Source organism: Thalassophryne amazonica, chromosome 4 (genome assembly GCF_902500255.1).
Source record: "Thalassophryne amazonica chromosome 4, fThaAma1.1, whole genome shotgun sequence".
Lineage (NCBI taxonomy): Eukaryota > Metazoa > Chordata > Actinopteri > Batrachoidiformes > Batrachoididae > Thalassophryne > Thalassophryne amazonica.
In genome coordinates, this window is record NC_047106.1 from 103,423,759 (window position 1) to 103,448,300 (window position 24,542).

The 24,542-nt window shown below is 39.5% G+C and overlaps 1 protein-coding gene across 8 annotated transcripts in view; it reads right to left on the bottom strand.

The window, feature by feature from the left end:
• Nucleotides 1-24,542, bottom strand: part of robo2 (roundabout, axon guidance receptor, homolog 2 (Drosophila)) — a 1,173,428-nt gene that overhangs the window by 29,813 nt on the left and 1,119,073 nt on the right. For all 8 annotated transcript variants that reach the window (XM_034168373.1, XM_034168368.1, XM_034168372.1 and 5 more), the window contains 3 exons: nucleotides 15,320-15,479; nucleotides 13,432-13,695; nucleotides 11,405-11,613 (listed from right to left, as the gene is read on the bottom strand). In XM_034168373.1, coding sequence (XP_034024264.1) covers nucleotides 11,405-11,613; nucleotides 13,432-13,695; nucleotides 15,320-15,479 — 633 coding nt within the window. The remainder of the gene's footprint in view (nucleotides 1-11,404; nucleotides 11,614-13,431; nucleotides 13,696-15,319; nucleotides 15,480-24,542) is intronic.

Below are 24,542 nucleotides of genomic sequence, written 5' to 3' on the forward strand. Positions count from 1 at the left end.
CTTTGGAGGCCAGGCTGGGCGAATTGGAGACTCGGCTCCGCACCGTGGAAAATTCTACAGCTAGCAAGGCCCCTGTAGTCGGTGCGGACCAAGGTAGCTTAGCCGCCGTTAGTTCCCCCCTGGCAGATCCCGAGCAGCCGGGAAAGCAGGCCGACTGGGTGACTGTGAGGAGGAAGCGTAGCCCTAAACAGAAGCCCCGTGTACACCGCCAACCCGTTCACATCTCTAACCGTTTTTTCCCACTCGACGACACACCCGCCGAGGATCAAACTCTGGTTATTGGCGACTCTGTTTTGAGAAATGTGAAGTTAGCGACACCAGCAACCATAGTCAATTGTCTTCCGGGGGCCAGAGCAGGCGACATTGAAGGAAATTTGAAACTGCTGGCTAAGGCTAAGCGTAAATTTGGTAAGATTGTAATTCACGTCGGCAGTAATGACACCCGGTTACGCCAATCGGAGGTCACTAAAATTAACATTAAATCGGTGTGTAACTTTGCAAAAACAATGTCGGACTCTGTAGTTTTCTCTGGGCCCCTCCCCAATCGGACCGGGAGTGACATGTTTAGCCGCATGTTCTCCTTGAATTGCTGGCTGTCTGAGTGGTGTCCAAAAAATGAGGTGGGCTTCATAGATAATTGGCAAAGCTTCTGGGGAAAACCTGGTCTTGTTAGGAGAGACGGCATCCATCCCACTTTGGATGGAGCAGCTCTCATTTCTAGAAATCTGGCCAATTTTCTTAAATCCTCCAAACCGTGACTATCCAGGGTTGGGACCAGGAAGCAGAGTTGTAGTCTTACACACCTCTCTGCAGCTTCTCTCCCCCTGCCATCCCCTCATTACCCCATCCCCGTAGAGACGGTGCCTGCTCCCAGACTACCAATAACCAGCAAAAATCTATTTAAGCATAAAAATTCAAAAAGAAAAATAATATAGCACCTTCAACTGCACCACAGACTAAAACAGTTAAATGTGGTCTATTAAACATTAGGTCTCTCTCTTCTAAGTCCCTGTTGGTAAATGATATAATAATTGATCAACATATTGATTTATTCTGCCTAACAGAAACCTGGTTACAGCAGGATGAATATGTTAGTTTAAATGAGTCAACACCCCCGAGTCACACTAACTGTCAGAATGCTCGTAGCACGGGCCGGGGTGGAGGATTAGCAGCAATCTTCCATTCCAGCTTATTAATTAATCCAAAACCCAGACAGAGCTTTAATTCATTTGAAAGCTTGTCTCTTAGTCTTGTCCATCCAAATTGGAAGTCCCAAAAACCAGTTTTATTTGTTATTATCTATCGTCCACCTGGTCGTTACTGTGAGTTTCTCTGTGAATTTTCAGACCTTTTGTCTGACTTAGTGCTTAGCTCAGATAAGATAATTATAGTGGGCGATTTTAACATCCACACAGATGCTGAGAATGACAGCCTCAACACTGCATTTAATCTATTATTAGACTCTATTGGCTTTGCTCAAAAAGTAAATGAGTCCACCCACCACTTTAATCATATCTTAGATCTTGTTCTGACTTATGGTATGGAAATAGAAGACTTAACAGTATTCCCTGAAAACTCCCTTCTGTCTGATCATTTCTTAATAACATTTACATTTACTCTGATGGACTACCCAGCAGTGGGGAATAAGTTTCATTACACTAGAAGTCTTTCAGAAAGCGCTGTAACTAGGTTTAAGGATATGATTCCTTCTTTATGTTCTCTAATGCCATATACCAACATAGTGCAGAGTAGCTACCTAAACTCTGTAAGGGAGATAGAGTATCTCGTCAATAGTTTTACATCCTCATTGAAGACAACTTTGGATGCTGTAGCTCCTCTGAAAAAGAGAGCTTTAAATCAGAAGTGTCTGACTCCATGGTATAACTCACAAACTCGTAGCTTAAAGCAGATAACCCGTAAGTTGGAGAGGAAATGGCGTCTCACTAATTTAGAAGATCTTCACTTAGCCTGGAAAAAGAGTCTGTTGCTCTATAAAAAAGCCCTCCGTAAAGCTAGGACATCTTTCTACTCATCACTAATTGAAGAAAATAAGAACAACCCCAGGTTTCTTTTCAGCACTGTAGCCAGGCTGACAAAGAGTCAGAGCTCTATTGAGCTGAGTATTCCATTAACTTTAACTAGTAATGACTTCATGACTTTCTTTGCTAACAAAATTTTAACTATTAGAGAAAAAATTACTCATAACCATCCCAAAGACGTATCGTTATCTTTGGCTGCTTTCAGTGATGCCGGTATTTGGTTAGACTCTTTCTCTCCGATTGTTCTGTCTGAGTTATTCTCATTAGTTACTTCATCCAAACCATCAACATGTTTATTAGACCCCATTCCTACCAGGCTGCTCAAGGAAGCCCTACCATTATTTAATGCTTCGATCTTAAATATGATCAATCTATCTTTGTTAGTTGGCTATGTACCACAGGCTTTTAAGGTGGCAGTAATTAAACCATTACTTAAAAAGCCATCACTTGACCCAGCTATCTTAGCTAATTATAGGCCAATCTCCAACCTTCCTTTTCTCTCAAAAATTCTTGAAAGGGTAGTTGTAAAACAGCTAACTGATCATCTGCAGAGGAATGGTCTATTTGAAGAGTTTCAGTCAGGTTTTAGAATTCATCATAGTACAGAAACAGCATTAGTGAAGGTTACAAATGATCTTCTTATGGCCTCGGACAGTGGACTCATCTCTGTGCTTGTTCTGTTAGACCTCAGTGCTGCTTTTGATACTGTTGACCATAACATTTTATTACAGAGATTAGAGCATGCCATAGGTATTAAAGGCACTGCGCTGCGGTGGTTTGAATCATATTTGTCTAATAGATTACAATTTGTTCATGTAAATGGGGAATCTTCTTCACAGACTAAAGTTAATTATGGAGTTCCACAAGGTTCTGTGCTAGGACCAATTTTATTTACTTTATACATGCTTCCCTTAGGCAGTATTATTAGACGGTATTGCTTAAATTTTCATTGTTACGCAGATGATACCCAGCTTTATCTATCCATGAAGCCAGAGGACACACACCAATTAGCTAAACTGCAGGATTGTCTTACAGACATAAAGACATGGATGACCTCTAATTTCCTGCTTTTAAACTCAGATAAAACTGAAGTTATTGTACTTGGCCCCACAAATCTTAGAAACATGGTGTCTAACCAGATCCTTACTCTGGATGGCATTACCCTGACCTCTAGTAATACTGTGAGAAATCTTGGAGTCATTTTTGATCAGGATATGTCATTCAAAGTGCATATTAAACAAATATGTAGGACTGCTTTTTTGCATTTACGCAATATCTCTAAAATCAGAAAGGTCTTGTCTCAGAGTGATGCTGAAAAACTAATTCATGCATTTATTTCCTCTAGGCTGGACTATTGTAATTCATTATTATCAGGTTGTCCTAAAAGTTCCCTAAAAAGCCTTCAGTTAATTCAAAATGCTGCAGCTAGAGTACTGACGGGGACTAGAAGGAGAGAGCATATCTCACCCATATTGGCCTCTCTTCATTGGCTTCCTGTTAATTCTAGAATAGAATTTAAAATTCTTCTTCTTACTTATAAGGTTTTGAATAATCAGGTCCCATCTTATCTTAGGGACCTCGTAGTACCATATCACCCCAATAGAGCGCTTCGCTCTCAGACTGCAGGCTTACTTGTAGTTCCTAGGGTTTGTAAGAGTAGAATGGGAGGCAGAGCCTTCAGCTTTCAGGCTCCTCTCCTGTGGAACCAGCTCCCAATTCAGATCAGGGAGACAGACACCCTCTCTACTTTTAAGATTAGGCTTAAAACTTTCCTTTTTGCTAAAGCTTATAGTTAGGGCTGGATCAGGTGACCCTGAACCATCCCTTAGTTATGCTGCTATAGACGTAGACTGCTGGGGGGTTCCCATGATGCACTGTTTCTTTCTCTTTTTGCTCTGTATGCACCACTCTGCATTTAATCATTAGTGATCGATCTCTGCTCCCCTCCACAGCATGTCTTTTTCTTGGTTCTCTCCCTCAGCCCCAACCAGTCCCAGCAGAAGACTGCCCCTCCCTGAGCCTGGTTCTGCTGGAGGTTTCTTCCTGTTAAAAGGGAGTTTTTCCTTCCCACTGTAGCCAAGTGCTTGCTCACAGGGGGTCGTTTTGACCGTTGGGGTTTTACATAATTATTGTATGGCCTTGCCTTACAATATAAAGCGCCTTGGGGCAACTGTTTGTTGTGATTTGGCGCTATATAAAAAAATTGATTGATTGATTGATTGATTGAAGTGCCTTGAGGCAACTCTGTTGTGAATTGGCGCTATATAAAGGAAATAAAATTATACCAAGAAACATTCCTGATGTGTGAATCTCTAATCTTCCCTCTCAGTTGTGAGCCGCGCTGTTTGAACGTTCTAATTTTACTGTGTGTTGGTCAATCTGATGAGTGCTGTCAAACACACAGTTTTCATGTTGGCACAGAGAAACTACCAGCTGTCTTCAAACATCATCATTAACAAGAAGTTATTAGTTCTTGGCATTTAGGAACTTTTAGAATGAATCTAAGAGGCTGTAAGTATGTTTTTGATCCCGTATGTATCTTGATGCAGTGTTGATTTCAGAAAACCCAAAAGACGTATAATTTTTTTTGTGTTTAATATGTATGTTGTACAATCACTGTGCTCTAGAAAAACAACAATTGATAGAAATCATAGTAAGCCCAACATTGCAATGGCTTTCATGTACACAATGAGTGGATTTAAACATCTTACCACAACTGTCCATCCAATAAGGAAAGAAGAGGTTATTTTCAGGTTCCAGTAATATCTTAATGAAAATGAAATGTGCACTGACTCAGTTTGTGGAGGACCACTGTGCCAAATTTGACACAGTTCTGTTGAAAGACAGCCCAATTGAGCTCCAGGCAAAAAACTCAAATTCTATTATTATGTAAAAAAAAAAAAAAGGTTTATGTATATATATCAGAATTACTTCACTTGTTCAAGTTTTCAGATAAAGAGCAATACAGTCCACCATTTAAAACATAAAAGTATCAGTCTGCCAATAACATTTTGCCACTTTGGCAAGCAAGAGCACGGAGAACAGTCGGCTAATGTGGCAGCTTTCTGTAAGACTGCTTTGGCAGAGCTTGTAAAGCGGCACTAACCCAACTGCTCTACTCTCGCACTCTCTCTCACACATGCACACAGAACACAAAAGTGGCGCGAGTGAACAGCCTGATGTAACACAGAACAAGGGAGGAGTGTGGGTAAGGGTCGACAAAAAGTTAGCAGAAGGACCTAATCCAAACTGCCGGACTTGCAGGTTAAAATAAAGACAACCCCCAACTGCAGTGATAGTTGGACCTCTCAGATCGGACTTAATGTGGATTACAACAAATTTAACACTGGATGCAGTAACTGTAAATTTGTCTGTAATTTGTCGTGTCAAATTCACTATGAAATCAACTTTATTCTGTTTTCTGATTTCTTCATTTCTTCAATCACTAGTCACAAAGAAGTGCCTTCTCAGATGCTACATGTGAATAGAATAGAAGGCTCCCACACAGAAACCTCCTTATAAATTCCATTTTTATCACGCTGCCTGAAATCCACAGCTACCGACTACTGTGAGACCTCCATCTTGCTTAGCAATTTTCTTTCAAATTCTTTTCCAAGAGTTTTTTTTTTTCCTGTAAGAACGAAAGACAGCAATTCCACTGGGTTCAGTCCTCCCACAAAGAATAGACCAGATAATGAAGTATAGGCAGTGCCAGCCAAAGCAGTGAAGCTTCCAACTCCTCTGGCTCAGCAGAGGAACACTGCCTCAGCAAATCACATCACAGAATGACTTTTCGGCCGCACTAACTGCCACTTTCTACTGCCGAAGCTCTGGAGCACTTCTGTTTTCAGAAACACCAGTCCAATCAAACTGGGAACACTGTCAAATAATTTGATAAAAAGTCAATCTAACTTTGGCTTTTTGCTGTCGAAGTGTGCCGCTTCTTTTTTTGGTGGTTCTCGCTCAGTTTTTCACACCGGGTGACTCATTTGATCACATTCTGAAACAGAGCAAGGGTCATGGAAAAAGCGCTTGCTACACCTTTTGCTACACCTCTTGCTCTCCGCTGAGCAAATCCCATAAATAGAAGCTGGTCAGGGGGCAGTAAAACCGGTCAAGGTCCCTCCTGCCACTAAAACTGATTTATGCTGACGGAAACCCTAATCTGCATGTCGTTAAATGGGAAAATCATTTGCCCTGATGAACAGGCATCTCTACCTGCCGTCAGGAGATGTGACCCTGCTCCTCACAAACTTGGCAAGGCTTTATGGGAGAGTAATCGCCTAAAACAGCCCGGCTTTCAGCTCACTGTAGGCATAACAAGCTGTACAGCTACACGTGTCGGATTTACGCGACCTATACCACCTACTCAACACACAAAGCCGGGTAATACCTGCATGTTTGTCTCTCAGGCTCAGTTAAGACCACCCAACACCAGGATTTACATTTATCTCCAATATAACGGATTGTATTATCTCAGAACAGAGAATAACACATTAGGAAGTCAGTACAGACAGTCTGCTGCTGAAAAATGGCCCCCAAGGAGAGCTCTGGCTTTATTCTGTTGCATCAGTGAAAATGTATGATTTAGTGGCCTTTGGTGTATCATTATGAAAACAGACCTATTTCCATATTATTAAAACAACGACAAATCTATCACGCGAGGCTTGACAGGAATTTCACTCGCCCACCCCTCTCCCAATTGGATGGCCTCAAAATGGTGGCCGCAATAAATCTCAACCGCCCTCCCGCCTAATTCTCCCTCTGTTTCTCCGGCTAACCCTGGAGCTGCGAGTGTGTCTGCGTTGTCAGACGCCAGGGCGCGAGGCAGACTTGCAGAGAGATAAGAAGAAATAGTGCTGTCTTCAGAGTAATACAGTGGAGGAGATGCCGCAGATTAGGGCCCGGCTGCTGCTTTATATTCCACTAAATACATCAGCAGGAGCATGTGTCAGCGTTAGCTCAACCGCAGTTCCATCATCCCGTGGAAAACTAGTCTTTAGGGCTGCTGCTGACAACACAGATCAAAAAGATGTCAGCCTTCTTATTCTACTCCTTTCTGACTCTATGGCTTTGGAAATACACACAGTCAGTATTGGACATTGACACAATTTCTACAATTCTGCCTTCGTGTCCCTTTCAAAAGAAATGATCAAGATTTTTTTTTTTCTCTTTTTGTTAAATCCCACATTAACTATCTAGGAATTGCAGAAGAATTTTTTTTGAACAATGAAATGTCAAATGTCAAATACAATTCATCAGAAGGCACACGGGAGACTTGATCTGATGTGTTTTCTTCTATGGAAAGCCTTCTCTCTTGTATTTCTTCATGATGCAGCCACAGAAGCCCATAGCTCCTTTAGAGATGTCTAGGGGTCTTGGTGGCTTTCCTCGCTCATCTCCTTACATGGTCACTCATTTTTGTGACAGATTTACCACTGGTAAATACAAACAGTATGTTACTGGTAAGTTACCAGTATCTTACTGTTTGTATTTGTGAATGACTGATGTCAGTGAAGACTGAGACATATTCAGTGACTTGGAAATGTTCACATATTCATCCTCTGACTTGTCTAAAAAAAAAAAAAAAAAAAACTGGCTGTGAAATTGATGATTGGTATTGTTATTTCTACCTGGTTCTTTTATGTAAAATGATGCCCCTTACCATAAACCAAACAATTGTATTCCTCATTCTGAGTTTATTCAAGGTCACATTAGAAACCAGGCCTGGGACCCTCACAGACAGTGTCCATCTTGTGAAAAGGCCCCTAAAATGAGTCATACAACACTTTTTATACCTTGTGGGTGTTAACATGGGTGTGGTTTAGTCTCACATTTCTAATTTTACTGGCTCTCACCAACGGGGAGATCTCCCTGTGTCTGAGAATTGGACACATAATCAAGTAAAACTTAACTTATATTTCTCAGAACTTCCAAACAAATAACACAAATAGTTGATAGCTAACATAAAATAAAGAATTAGCACAGATATTATCTAACAGTATTAATCCTTGTATTTAGATTGTCCAGTTATTTATGGCTTCTGAAAACAGAGGAACTATATGTATGAATGGTCATAATTCCAAACGGATGATCTGATATTAATCTGATATTTCTGTCAACCCCCCCATCCCCATGCCCACCCTTAAATTAAATCTAAAAATCTGCAATACAAGTACATCTTGAGTGTTTAATCTCAACTCCATTATGGTGGTGTACAGAGGGGATTGTCACCGACCAAATACTTATGGATGTCACTACATGATCTATGTTCTAAATGGTAAATGAACACTGCTACCTCACATTTACCCATTCACACACTGATAATATAAACTGAACTGCACCCCAGGAGCAATTTGCAGATTAACGACTTTACCCAAGGGCCGTTTATGAATTTATGGCCTGGTGAGGAATGGAACCAAAGATTGTCTGATCACAAGCCTGTCTTAATATCTTCACCATCACCTCCCCAGTTCTCCCTCTTTATTTTCACCCACGAAGTTTCTACCAACAAGATGATCATTTGTTTGGGAAATCTGAGGTGGATATTCAGAATGTTTCACACCGTCTTCTACACAAGAGCCACATTTCACACATTATTCCCAAATCACTCCACATGTTTTGACCTCTGGTTTATAGGGGGATGAGGTGATCTGGTCAGTGTGAGAGCAGCAGCTCTGCTGTCTGCACCACTGCAATGTCACGCCCTTCAGCCATCCCCATGACAGATGGCTGTAAAAGTTTTCAGCGAGTTGTAAAAATGGAAATGGTGCCTCCAGTCTGGAATGGAATATGCCACACGTGAAATTTATTTCAAATCTCCCAGGGAAGATATGGGTGAGGCTGGCTCTAGTGCTGCATGTGACTTAAATCACAGCCACTCGCACCGCCTCACCCTCCCACTTCTTAATTTCGCTCTCACTATCCTGTTTAAAATTCATGGACTTTCTTATCTCTTTTTTGGAAATGATAATTAGAATTCCCCAGACTCTGACAAAAGTGCTTAAAAACTTGATTGAGGCAGATGCAGCAAGCATATTCACATACAAATTAGAACCTAACAGACCTGGGAAGAACATGTGGCAAACAACAAACCATTTACTGTACAACAAGACAACAACGACGCAACATGAATACAATTTACCCATTCATTGTACACAAGTGTTTAACACATTAATTCAGAAGTGACTAAAAGTATGAATAGAAACCATTAGTTATGCTATTTATTTATTTATTTGTTTGTTTATGGGCTTTAGAAAAAGCCTTGCCATGTACCTTGTAAAATGGAATGAATGAATGAATATCTATCTATCCAGATACACTATATAAACAAGGCGCCGCACACTTTTAGGATTCAAATTCAAATTCATACACAAATGGTAGATATTTATACATAAATGGCAGTCACAAAGATATTTGTTCGGAGTGGCTATACGCCCAACCGTTGGGTCAATAAAGTAAATTTGCGAGCATATACGCCCAACCACAGCCGACCAATGAGCGCGCTTGTAAGCTCACTTCCGGTTTCAACGCGAGAGGGAAAAAAGGCGGATATTTTCTCGCCGGCTGCGGGAGGGTTCTCAGCCCGCGGAGGAGCTGTGATCTAAATCTAAAGTGGTTCTGTTTGGCTCATGGGGAACTGTGTCAAACTAACACCATCTTACAGCCAACAAGCAGCATTTTGTTCAAAAACTGTTTCATCGTTAACAGGCTTCCATTCAAAATGCTTATGAAGTTTGTCTGTTTTCATCCAGACAAACATCATGTTTTCATCGGTGTTTTTGCATTAATTAAAGACGGCGCCATTAAATGTGTCAAACATACACCGCAATAGAGCCTTAAAAAGTGGTGTAAAAAATGTAGTTTAGATGCACAAAACGTGTCAAATACACGATCACGGTTGGGCGACTAAGATAAGACATCATATTTATCTGTCCAACGGTTGTGCATGTAACATTCAATGTATGACTTATCTGCCCAACAGTTGGGCGAATAAGGTAAGACGTTATATTTATCTGCCCAACAGTTGGGCGAATAAGGTAAGACGTTATATTTATCTGCCCAACGGTTGGGCGTATAGCCTTTGCCATATTTGTTTTGGTTATCGTTTAATGCCTGGACTCTTTATTGCATATTATTTGATATTCAGATTGTTATCTCCACCAATAAAGTTGGAGGAGGTCTTGGCTTTGCCCGTTTGTTACCTCTGCTAATGAAGTTAAGCAGAGGTTATGTTTGTTTGTCTGTTTATTTGTGAACAAACAGACCTGACCCTGGAGCCCAAATTTTTTCATATACTGTTGAGATTTTTTTTTAACCAAAGATTCATATGCTGATAGGCAAGAACTGGTTCAATTTTCAGGTTCATAGGTCAAAGGTCAAAGTCAGGGAAAATCTTACAATACTGGAATACTCCCTCTCTTCAACATTGAAAGAATTTTCAAAAATTCAGAATTCTGTCAAAAAAGATCAAATTTCTTTCATATTTGAGAGTGTTATGTAGGATGGTATCCTTTATCGAATGACAAAGTTTGATTCAGCCTTGATCCATATTACAGATTTTGTGGCCATTTAAATTTAACACTGAAAACCCAATTTTATGTATATTTTCCATTATATCTTAATCAAACATGCCCCAATTTTTGAAAGTGAGATGCAGACTGGCACTCACTATCGCCTGACAAAGTTTGATCTGGATCTGATCTGTTTTGTGGATTTTGTGAACATTTGAATTTAATATTGAAAAGCCCATTTGGTGTACATTTTGCATTATATCTCAGTCAAAAGTGCCTCAGTCACTCTCATTTTTCTGTTATGGATTTACCTACACCACCAAAATTGGATGGAAGTTCAAATTTTATGCCTGATGCCTGATTGGCTTCAGGCTTGTCAACACATGACTGTCACCTCGCTGTCTGTCTTCCAGTTATCATTTGGAAACCAAGTGTCAAAAAGCAATGGCAAATTGTGCACAGCAGAGATAACCAATGTTCTGTGAATATTATCTGAAAAAGAATTCAGAAACCAAAAAAGTAAAAAAAAATAAAAAAAAAAAAAAATCTGACAACACCACAAAAAAAAAAAAACAACTTAGATTCAAGTACATGAACTAAACCCATACTCCTGACATTTGATCACATCTAATTTAGCTTATAAAAGTCACTTCTAACAGGACTTTGACCTTGGAAAAAAATTAGGTAAAATTTTGTGGAATTGGAAACTACTGTTGGTGATGCTCTAGTTTCTGCTTTACAATTATTTTTTGAATCACACATAAGATTTTTATAGATTTTTTGAACATCAACATCAGTACATCCAAGAAAAAAAAAAAAGAAGACAACCAGCTTGGAATTCAGCTGTCTTACCTGTCAAAGAGCTGTCCAGGTTGTCCATGCTCGAACCTGGCGTGTGCTCAATACCACAAGGATGTCTTGCCCCATAGCCTTCATCCTCATCCTCTTCCTCCTCATCCTCATCAGCCAGGTCAGTCTCCAGGTCAGAAACCAGTGTACTAGACACATAGCCCACCGGAGGAGCTGGAGCCTGAGGAGGAAGAGAGCCGCCCTGCATGTGCCTGTCAGGAAAAGCATTGTCTGTTACTTTTGACCCTATCTTCTGCATGGCACTAATTTAGTGCAACTGCACAGTTGTCATTTTCATGCCCAGCGCCCATGAGTGTGTTGGACTTAATACGAGGTATTGTCAGGCACAGTGCTGGAACATTGCTATCATGGAGTAGTAGAAACTGACTGTGCAATTGACTACGAAAAAACTTGGTCTAAAGCACAAATATGTTCTAATACAGTACAACAGTCAGACTTTCCTTACATACATAGAAAGATTCCTGACACAAGTACACTCTGATTGTCAACACAAAAATCTGAACTTAAAACAACATTAAACAACATAAACTAGTAAAAATGCAGAACTTCACCTTTGTGCGTCATTGCTTCACCTCAGGGGGCTTTGGTGGCTACTTTCTACTTATGAACTTTAAAGCATTGTTGGAGAGCTGTTTAATGTCTCACTTGAGTTCATTTTATTCAATATTGGTTTTTGACACCCTCTGGCTCTGAAGAGAACTACTGATAACACTATGATTGGCATATTTCATGTAATGCCCAAAACATACCGATGACTAAGTAACTAAATCAAACCCTGTTGAGCTCTGCATCCTGCTTTGTGCTCACATTATGTGTCTTTTAAATAGGAAACTGAAGTTCGACACACCCTAAGTGTACTTGCATTATTCACCACTGATGGTCAAAACATTCTAACCACATGGTTTAAAAATGAAATAAACAAAAATACAAACATAAACGTGTGGAACAGCTGATCTTAATCGAAACTGCATTCATTTTTGATGTGCTGAAAAACTTAGACAATTCCACTAATTCTATGCTGCAGCATGCATGCTAACACAATGCCTCACTAATTGCATTCACACATGCTATAAAGGAAAGCTCTTCAGGCTTGTCGACACATGACTGTCACCTCGCTGTCAGCCTGCTACGCTCACAGCCACACTCGTTTGAGGGGTGTAGTGTCTTTGACAAGGTTTGCAATGGGAATTGGTTGTAATTACTGGCACTGTGGTGTTGTCAGGGACGTGCTCCAACCAACATAGTCATTACTGGGTAACGTGACGTCGCCTTCCTGACAAGGCTTCCTTGCAACCCCCATTCACTATTATGAATGATTAGCAGCCTCTCATTCTTGCTGCTCTGTAGACAGAATGAAGCATGGCCTTCATCTGACTTGCATGAGCACAACAATGGAATGTGCTATAAGGTGGGGGTAAACATCCATGTGTACGAAATTGTCTCAACATACCGCCGTCACCTAAGCGGTTGCATTGGCCATTAAAATGAAATGACTAATGGGTTTATCTCCACTGTGCACACATGGCTGACATAAGGAAGAGTGCTGAACAAAATAAATCCTGGCAGCAAGAAAATGTAGAGTGTTCATTTTAAAACCTCTTCACCACATGTCTATGTGCAGACCGTGTAGCTCAATGGGATAAGGAGTTGGGCTACCATTATACAGACCCGGGTTTGATTAGCAATCATCAACTTGTCTATGATTTTGGACAAGATAGTGTATCCTCATTATCCCGGTCTACCCAGCTCGAAATGGGTATCACCCTTGGCTAAGAAAATAACTGCATCAGACTGTACTTCTGTCCAGGGGAAGTCATTAACTCTTATCCACTTCACTCTACAGACGTCTGGAGATATGTAACAGCATCAACAGGCCTCAGGGCCTATACAAGACTTATTCTTTTTTTAATTACACCACAAATATATTCAACAACAACAGGCTATCTATCTTAATACAAATGCATTAAAACTGATATTATGAGTACTATAGCCATGTTTTTGGTGATTACCATGTCTGCTTCGCCATGTCTAGCTGATATGCTCGAGTCAGTTCATCCAAATGGGCCTGGAGCATCGGCTGCATCTCGTCCCTGGGAGATGGCGTGAGGGTGGCTGTGGACTGCTGACCAAAAGACACTGCAGCTGGGGAAGAAGCGACCCCACGGATGGGTGGAGTGGGAACCCTCTCTTCCTCTTCTTCCAGTTCATCTTCCATGCCCTGATGAAGATAAGTCTGCACGGGCATGGCCGGGCCCCAACCATCACTCTCATATCTGTAGAAAGAAGAGATGGTGACTCATCACAGCTGATGTATAAAATTGTGTAGTCAGTCAGATAGTTGCTATTAGACATAAATAAACTGAGAAATGTATTATAGCAAATAAAAAAGTGTGAATTTATGGGTCTGTGGAAGCGGAGGTAGGGGATGTTTTAGGAGGAGTTCATTTATGCCAGGATTACAGCTTGGTGACCTTGTCCAACTTTCAAACGAATCAGTTTTACAGCAGCCCTGAGCAGAATTACAAGCTTCACTTCCTCATAACTGTGCTTTCGTGATGCTGAAATGATACTAGTCGTAAAGAAAATGTTCATTAAAGAAATTTGTCAGTGCACACTCCATAGGACATAACACTTTTAATCTGTTGCTATTAAGAGCTGCCTCAGATTTACAGTGTGCACAACTCGTCATTTGCCAGATAGCCCATTAAAGCAGATGACCCTCCCAGGCTGGGAGTGGGAGTAAGAGGGCAAAGCACCTACAAGACCGACAAAGAGACATAAACACTATCGCTTAAATAAGCATATCTTATGCTGTACCAACAAAAAGCACAGTAAAGTGTGTTAAAACAACAAATTATTATTAAAGTATGGTGCTTTTAACTTCAACTTCTATCTATGTTGGTGAAAAACACTTTCTTGGTATAATCTCTGTAGTCTCTGTAGGTTATGGAAGTCAACAATTAGGATTGTTCCCTAATGATGACTCCAAAACCATCTATGCCTTGGCAATAGTAATGCCATAATGGGTGATTCTTTAACTACAGGCACTATTGGCCTTGTAAATGTAATTTCCACCACACCATTACCTTACAATATAAAGCGCCTTGGGGCAACTGTTTGTTGTGATTTGGCGCTATATACATGTGCTCTGATGTCACTGTTTATCTCCATAGAAACTACCCAAACAATCTTTCATACAAACTGTTTAAAGGGACATTACAGTGTTGTGGTGGAAATTACGGCAATAGTGTGGGACAACTACATTTTGTTTAAAAAAATCACAACAGTTGTATGACATTGAATACCCCAATTATGTTTTGATTATTTTACTGATATTTTATTCAGAGATATTTTAAAACATTAGAAAAAATGTTTCTTTACCATTCATTTTTATCATTGAAGATCAAAAGTCTGGGTGTGGGACAAGCACAAAATGGCAATATTTGCATATAATGATGCTGAAAAAAGGTGAAAAAGTCATTATAGACTACTAGAACAAATTTCTTAACACACTTTCATTGTAAAGATAACTATAAAAGTGTGAAATTTCCCCTTTTTTCTGTTTTTCATACAATATGATCAAAGGACATAATAAGTGCCCATAGTCTAAGAATCACCCTAATACGGTCCTCACTTTATTTTCTAGTTATGACCTTGCCTGGAGACACAATGAACAAATATTCATACTGATGGGTTCATGTATATGTTTTGTATGATTACTGATTTTATCTTAAAACAGCTAATCAGTGGGATGAAGCTTCGAGGACAAGGCTAGCTGACTATTCTTTGAAGATACAACATGACTTTCAGAGGGAAGAATACATATTACAAATGATACACACTAATCAAGACAAAGAAAAGACAACATTGCTGGTGAGATTAAATTAGTTGACATACCCTCCTCCGTCATGATGATCATTGGGATAGTGGTCCACCTCTGTGCCAGGCAAAGGGTGAACAGGAGGAGGAGGCAAAGGAACATTGGCCCAGCTGGACCCGTTGACTTTAGTGGGTTTTGAGGCAGCCTTGGTCTTTTTCTTCTTTCCTCCCTTTCCACCTATAAAAAGTGCAGGACTGGATATGACTGGCACATTCACTGATATTGGAGTGTTAGAGATCTATTAAAATTCAGTATGTTGTAACATCATATGCATTGCAAAAATAGCACATATGTAGTATAAAGAAATCCTGTTTTAATGCACACACAACTTAGATTACAGATTCATTTTGATTCAGTTGCAACACAACCTTGGAAACTTGTACGAAAGCTTAAACATGAATTCCAAAGGGCTCCTGTCTATCAGTGCATCCATAGAAAACCTCAAGGTTCCTGATGAAAAGCATGCTTCCATTGATTGATTGGCTGAAAAGCCTCAAATCTCCATAGAAACAGGAGAAAATGGCAGTAAACGAGGTTGAGACAGACCTTTATTCTTTACCCATCCCTCAGTGTCCCCTTTCACACCCGTCTTTGGGTTCCACTCTGAAATATCTCACTTCACAGCATCATCATAATGAATGGGTTGTGTAGTGTCAGTGTGTCCCTAATGGAATCCACTGAGAGTCTATTACTACTTTCATTTCTTTTATTACACCAGAGAGCAGCTAACCCCATCCATTTCCACTCATACCCTTCCAACACCAGATTCTCCTCTGCCCCATCCATCTTTATAAATCTGCCAGCCAGGTCAATATTGGGTTTTATGTGATTTGGTCACTAGGAGACACCTTTTTTTTCATTTAAAGATACTTTAAGTCTGAATGTGTTTTTAAGTTGCGATATATGCCGTATGTATTTATAGCAGCCATCACACTAAGTCCACACAAAAGCAAAAATATGCAGTAAATATGCTTTTATATGCTTTTTTTTTCTCATCTGTCTTTCAAAGTTTTGGATACACATAATTCAGTTTTGCAAGTCTACATGATCATGAAATGTAAACATGAATGACCCTGATTTCCAATTACTCAATAAGCCATATAGATGCTGTAGACATGCCCTGAATGAGCTCTATGAGCTCATATGAATCTGTTCCCTACCAGTCTGTCAGTTTTTAAACGAATGGATGGTTAAAACCACAATTTCAACAAGTCAGACTGACAATGCCCACCAGCAGCAGAGCCCCGACCTTGGTGTACAGCCATACTGAGCAACCACATCTAATCTCCATTGTGAAAAAAAACTGCTTGCATGTAAACCACAAGTTAACCTATTCTTCATACTTTTTCCTGTTTTTTTTTTTTTGTGTTTTTTTTTAATTATAATTCCAAAAACAAAAATGAATCCAAACCAACTTTTAACACGAGGGAAAAAACACAAAATCAATTGATCAAAATGTTTTCTTTGATTTTGCTCCTTTACATTTTATCCTTTTTATTTGCCTTTTTTGAAATCTTGCTGTATACAAGCTCATTTAAATGTATTGTGTGTCATAAATTACATGTTGTTTAATTGTTTGATTTTATGTGACTACCCAATTTTGATACACGACATTGGTCGAAGAGTCATTCATTATCACAAACAAACAAACCAAGAGTTTGGAACCAAGAGTTCCAAATCTAAGGTGGCTCATGTGAGTAGACACTTTAATGCATGAAGGCATTTGTTTGACAAGTAGGCCCACAAATACAACCAAAAGTTCCCCAATTATCCTTGAATGCCTGTTAGTCATTTTGAAGTTTTTACAAGTACTAACTGCATCAGTTTCTGGAATCTTCTATGCTGTTTATGGAGGCATGATTCATCTTGGTGTATGTAAAGTGATGAACCCTTGAAGAAGTGGACATGCGTTCATTTTCTATAATACTTATTTCAATTAAGGGTCATGGGGGAACTGGAGAGTAACAGGGAAGCTGGAGTTTATCCCAGCGATCACTGGGTGAATGGTGTGGTAGACCCAGGACACCAGTCTACCTTTAATATCTTTATGACATTTATCCTTTGGTAAAACTTGTGCCAATTCAACATGCAGATCCACGTTGGATTTGCTGTGGAGACCCTGAGTACAAAACAAGGGAGCAGCCGAAGGGACTTACATCCTTTTAGTTGTGGGGTCTAGTGAACTGGCAGTACTTTAAGCATGGTGGCCATCACTCCTAGTCACCTCCTGGATTTGCCCATGGTTGTGTCTTTACCAATATTAAGACCAAACCTACTGTATGCCCTTGGTTGAGAGATTGTTGTTGCATTACATGCCACTCTCCCATGCATGAAATATTTTAACCCTCTGGGGTCCGAGGGCATTTTTTGGGCAGTTCACTCGTCTGTCATAGATGTTTTATTATTACTGTTAATCGGTTTTGAGTTTAGTGAGATGACTGATATGGAGACACATGAGACCATTAACAAAACCTTCCAGTGGGAAGGTTGTTGTATGTATTGTTGTTGTTGTTGTATCAAATGTTCGAAATAAACAATTTTCATTCATTCATTCATTCATTCATTCATTCATTCATTCATTCATTCATTCATTCACATGTATCACACAATTACAGGCACATTATCAGTCCCACTTTCTGTTTTATTGCAACCTACATTGCATCACACCATCCATCATGTTTGTCATGCATTGATTATCTGACTGCTATGTAATCCTGTACTGTCCCATTGATATAGCACACTTCCTGCACTACACATATGGGAAGGAAATGAGACATACAGCATTTGCAAATATAAGTCCATTTGTGGTCAACTCAAGCTTACATCTCCATCCAGAAAAAAAAAAGCCACAAACTGATGTCATCAGCCACACAAGGTAATAAAAATGATCTCTGGAAAACTGCTGAACACATCTGTATGTGTCATATATTGGTTAGCCTTCACTGTCAAAAGCCTGTAATTGCATTCGCCACAGACACAGAAACACTGCTAATACTGCATCTTGTGCAAAGTTACATCATGCACTGCAATTTAACAGCCCAGCTTGACTAACGCAACATTTATAAGTGGATAAATGCCATCAAAATTTACAGAAGCGACAAGATGTGTTCCTATTGATTCTTAGATGGAAGAATATGTCAGTCGTGCATTAAAAGTAGACATTTACTAGCACACCAACAAAAGCACCAGTGACACATTATAGAAGTGCTGGGCAGGAGAGGAAATATCAAACCTGAGATACAGGTGATGACAGAATGATATTAATAAAGAATGGAAGTAATAAAAGAAACAACTGTAAGCCCAGGGCAGAAAGTACCACAGTGAAAGTACAATATGAAAGTAATTGTCTGTCCTAATCGTACCTCCGGGCGACACTTGACTTTAACCAAAAAAATGGAAAGTTGACACGATTGTTCAATCATCTCTAGTCTCTCTGCACAAGACCAGCCATCAATATTGCAAATAAGACACTTCTAGAGAAGGGTGAACGGGCTCTGGAATTACACCAGCTAGCCCCAAATATGAAAACACAGAGGATGGCTGAGGCTCGGAGCTAGACACGAATCACACAGCAAACCCATCTCCTCTGACAAAACTGGGCCTCTCTTCAAAGGAGAACATCTACTAAATATAGATTCAGAGTTGGCTATTTATTCCTAAGGTTTTGGACACTCCTGGCCTATAAGTGTACTGCTGCAGAGCCTTGGAGCTTGCATTGTTTTCATTGGGTAAAAAAAATGCAGAGCAGAAATTCCAGCAAGATTATGCAGCTGCATATAATTTAGGAAGCAGAGAATAATCTCAAACCGGCCATCTGAACAAGCTGAAAGGCATCGATCTCTTTTTTGAGATTGAAAATGGTTAGTTTAGTGTATCGATTATTTTAGCAACATTCATTTTGCGGTATTTAAGGAAATAAATTAGGCAAAGAATGTTGTTAGATACTGAAGGGAGATGCCGTTTTGATAGAGTGCCCAACCTAATATAATCATGGACTCTGCAGTTTGAGGCACAGAGTGATGGTGAGGGGCGGGCGGGGCTTGCACGGGGTCTTAGCACACTGCAGAAAACAACAGCTACATTTTGGTTGCATGAAGATAGGCTTTAATGAGCAGCCTTATGTCCCCAGCGGAGACACACACTGCCATGAAAGCTGCTCTATTTCTGTTCCTTTTCATCCCACTCTCCTCCTTCAGACCTGACATTCGTTATTCGTTCTGTCTCCTCACAGGGAGAGCGAGGCAATGGAACAGCAACTTTTTTCCACTTCAAATGCTGAGTTTACTTCGGTCGAACTCTAACTCAAAGCTCAGCTTGTGCTGATTCAAATTTCCATTGATGTTGTGTGCTGCTCTGCAGAGAGTGTAATGTACAGTGGAGTACGTCAGCAGGAGCTGATTCTTATGCTTATATTGTTTGGTACAATGAATACAATATGAATAAACATGATTAAGAAAATACAAATCTTAAATTATTCACCATACATTTTTCTTTGCTATTAATAAGCAATGCCAATCACCTACAGTACTCCCTCAGTAATCAATATGCAGTTCGGATTGCATTATTTCATAATACTTATACATGTCAAGGTGCATACGTACTATCCACATGTACATATCATGAAGATAGCAAAAAAAAAAAAAAAAAAAAGCACAAAAACATGTTTCCACTGTGGTCCTCACTAGTACAATTCAAATTAGTTAGTACATGTTCCTCTGATCATTCACTCTGAATGACTACTGTAGTCCCAGCTGAATTGTTTTTACACAAAAACATTGTTTCAAAATATATGTGAATTTGCTAACGTCTCCAGAAACAATAAATGAAGACATAAATTGTGAAGAAACATTTACTCTACTCTCTCAACATTAAAGTCAAATTTAGCACCATGTGCTGTCAGGCATCATCACATCCACCACATCATAACCAATATTGTAATCCAATTACATTTTTTCCGCGAATCTGATTGGTTAATCGTGTGAGATTTCAGACCGTATAATATCGGGGTAACAGTAGCAAAATATTCGACCGTTTCACATTTGGATGTATTACTCCGTGCCCTGACTGGAGTTCTGATGAGATGTCATTCCTGTCGAATATCATTCCTGTTCTCTGCGCAGTTGCGCATGTGCACACGTGCACGCATACGCATGTGCAGTATTGTCGGGACACAAAACCGACGAGACACACAATTCAACAAAACACTGGCCGTGCGCACTGCTTGGCTGTTAGCTGGGAGCAAGAGAAAGTCGAGTACCGAAGCCGCCGCCTAAATGGGTGAATTTACGCTACTATACGAAAGTATTCATGTGTGTTCTCATTGTCAGGACGCGGAACTGTCGATTTATGCGACAACACGCACAATTCCACAGAACACCAGCTGCGCATGTTGCTAGCTGTTAGCGCTGTTAGCTGAGAGTGAGAGAAAGTCATGTACCGACACCGCCACCTAAATGGGTGAATTTAAGCTACCATACCAAAGTATTGATGTGGATTCCGACACAGAATTACCGTTTCATATTTGATAGATTTGATGGATTTTCACGATTTTCACGATCATATTACCTACAGAAAAATAAACCGTGCAAACGATGGAATTGAATTAGAATGGGAATAACCCCCTTGTGTCTGATGATTTGCAGACGTTCATGCTGTTATACAGTCACAAAAAGCTGTTTTATGGCTCCGCTAACATGTCGCCATAAAACTCCTTTGTATAACAGTATAACAGTTCACATGAGTGGCACGAAATTAATGCGTGCTACAAACTTTGAGCATTTCAAAGTTTTCTTTGTGCACTGGCACACAGCTGCACCATGCACAGTTTACGATGAGTTTACTCATTGGCACGCAAGATTGAGTGCCATTGCACGGATCAAATTCATACAAGCGTCAAGGTGCCTTTACAGTGTTGGAAGTAATACGTTACAAAAGTAACACAATTACAGTAATGCATTTCTGTTTGCTGTAACAAAGTAATGTAAGCCATTACTAATAAATTTCAAGTAGTAATATTATACTCATTACATATTACAATAACACGCATTAGAACACAAATCCGCTGTGTGGCCTGTTGACAAATCGATCAAAACTCAGATCAAATCCAATAAGGATAAACCCGATAAAGGCAATTTTTAATTAGTAAGTTAAACTTAATTCACTAAAAAAGTGCGTCCTGTCGCGTCATCTGCGAGGTGGAGCGAGCAGCCAATGTTTACAGGTGGGATCATCACACAGCACTCTGTGTGTGTGTGTGTTTTAATAGATGAACACACTGCTTCAGTTTAACCCCTTAACGCCCGAATTTATATAGCTGTATATAAAAAAATGTTTTGTGTGTGTTTTTGCCTTAAAGTAGATGGTAAATAATGTTGAGATTATTAATTTCACTTTTGCACAAAAACTAGATAGTAATATTGGGTATTCTGGTAATGACTTTATGTTATAATGTTATAATAATAATGATGGTATGTTGCAAATTTGCGACAACGGGCATACAGGTCAATTTGGTAAGTTGCATATTTGAGTCAGAGACTGTAGCATATATGCGACAATGGGCATTAAGGGGTTAAATATACAGTAAGTCTCTTTTGGATCATCAACAAAGCATGTCTGTCTCTCTATTTGATAGTACTAAACATGCAGAGTCGAGACAGAGATTTAAAAACAACCAGCGCACCCTCTTTCTCTTCGTGTGTGTTCTGCAGTTTGCACACAGATCATACAGGGGCAGACCCATAGGGGTGAGGGATGAGAAATTCCCTGCCCCCAAATTCCCTAAAGGTCCACTTTTGAAGGCATTTTAAAGAAATTTTAAAGACAGATTTTGCATATAATAATAATAATAATAATAACAATAATACATTAAATATATTACTTCTTCAAAGTAGGAGAATCTGGTTATTATTATTATTCTTATTGTAACAAGACTGGTTTTGAGTGATTTAGTCTAAGCCTCCTAAATCGAGCATGCACAGCAGAGCTGGCTGAAACTCCACAGGTATGGCCAGAAGAATTTGTGCAATCACATGGTAATAAATAACGCTTGAAAAATCAGTATCTGCATTTTCAGATGATTTCCATCTTGCTGGGAGTCTGATTCCATGTAGGCAAAAGTGTTTTTATATATATATATATATATATATATATATATATATAGACATATAGGCCTAGTCAGGTTTTTCTGCTTGGCCTGTGTTTTATTTCTTAGCAGTTGCAGGCTTTGTTTAGCCTATATGATAATTTTTGAAGTTGGACTAATATGACTGAGCTACATCCCTTGAGTCCGAGAGCTAAATGTCCAAGTGCACTTCATAATCCTAAAAATATAAATTATTTCCATCATGCCAGTGTACCAGCTTTGGTCAGGCCAATTTTGTGCTGTGAACCTCTTGAATGGAAAGAGAATAAAGGAATGGAAATGAAAATATATAGATTGTGTCATTTAGGCTATAGGTTACATTATAGTGAGCTATAGCTCCATTGTGTTTAATATGAATTGGCCGAGACTTTAAATATTCACACCATCTCTGTCATGATTTTGCCAGACTTTAATCCTGAGATTCTTGCTGAGATTGTTATTTGGATGCGCCTTGAGCCTTCACTGTCCCAGTTATGTTAATTATATTGTTGTTTGGAGTCTTAAGGACCTACAGTCATTGTAATTATGTTACACCACATCACCCTCCACTGGATGTATAATGAGCTGCAGTAAACTACATTTTAGCATTTTAGAATGCCATGTCCTAATTCTGCAGTTATTTTGGTGAAAGTAACTCATAAAGTAATACAGGAGTTGTGTAAAACATTATAAATCAATGACAGTAATGCAATGTAACCAATTACTTTGAAATAATAGTAACTAGTAGTCTATAATGTGTTACATTTTGGAGATAATTTTCCAAACACTGGTGACTTACTTGTATACTCTGGAAAATCTGGTATATATGCATGCACACATTTTTCACACTGACACCTGGACGTTGCCCAGAACATCCAGAGTTGGACCCTGAGCAGCTCCACTGTAGCTGTTTGAGATCCAGAGCCTTGCTCAAAGAAAGGCTGATGGCGGTACTCGTATGTTAAAGTCCGAAAAGTGCTGTTCTACAACAAGACTCAATCCAGGTTATCTGTGTAGACATGTAATAAACCCCATTCTCAAACCTTTAGACCATCTCTTGTCCTTGTTCGAAGTGTTGAAACCTCAAATCAGTTCATGTCAGTGTTTGATGTATTTTGAAGAAATCAATTATTTTCTAACTGAGTGATATATCTTTGTGGTTTTGGTGGCATTCAAACACCCGGTTTGTAGCTCACAAGACCAATGGTCTACCAGGTCAGCCAAAGGGAATTGCCCACTAGCCAAGGTTGTAGGAACATCAATATGGATTTCACAGCATTTAGAAAATTTTTGTGATGCAGTTTCATTTGGTTCTACGCTTCAAAAAAGCCTATTTTTAACAGACACCCGGTGCAGTACTTTCAATCCAAACTCGAACACCTTCCAATAGCACCATTGCCTTTGGGAGGGTACAGAAATAAAAGGCCATCCACAACGGATGCAATGAAAGCTGACAAAGATGTTTTTGATTTGATATTTCTTATTCTGAAGTGTACTGGAGACTGAACTGAGCATCTTTCTTTTCTTCTCTGAATTTACTGGAACCATTTTAATGCCTCTTCTGTGACAATACTTTCAATAGTACAGTCTTGTCACAGAAACAGTGCTCAAGAAAGAATGTATTTTTGAGTTGAACTCTTATCTTGTGCGATAATAAGCATTATAGTGTGGTCCGTGTCCAATTAGGGCTTTTTCTAACCTCTGGGGTGATGAGAATAATCGGTCTGTCCCCATGCCCACAGTTTGGCACTACTTTGAACTCAACACCAGTTAAGGTAGCGGCTTGTAACTAGATAAAAGAGGAGAGCAGAGAGGTGGCAGGCAGAGGCTGCTACCGTGTCCTGTAAATGACATTGTAATTCATTGAACATGTGTTTTAGTGCAGCCAGCCAAGGAGGTACTTTCACCACTTTATCCAGCCAACCATCTCTAATGTAAGTATGTGTGTAGTGTGTATAGTCTATACTCTCTTCTTCTATATTTTGTCTTTAAAAAGCCTTTACAAAACCTAGCATTAGCTATAATCTGTCATATCAGGGCACTATTTTACTTATTCTTTGGTTTTAATCATACACTCAACAAAAATATAAACGCAACACTTTTGGTTTTGCTCCCATTTT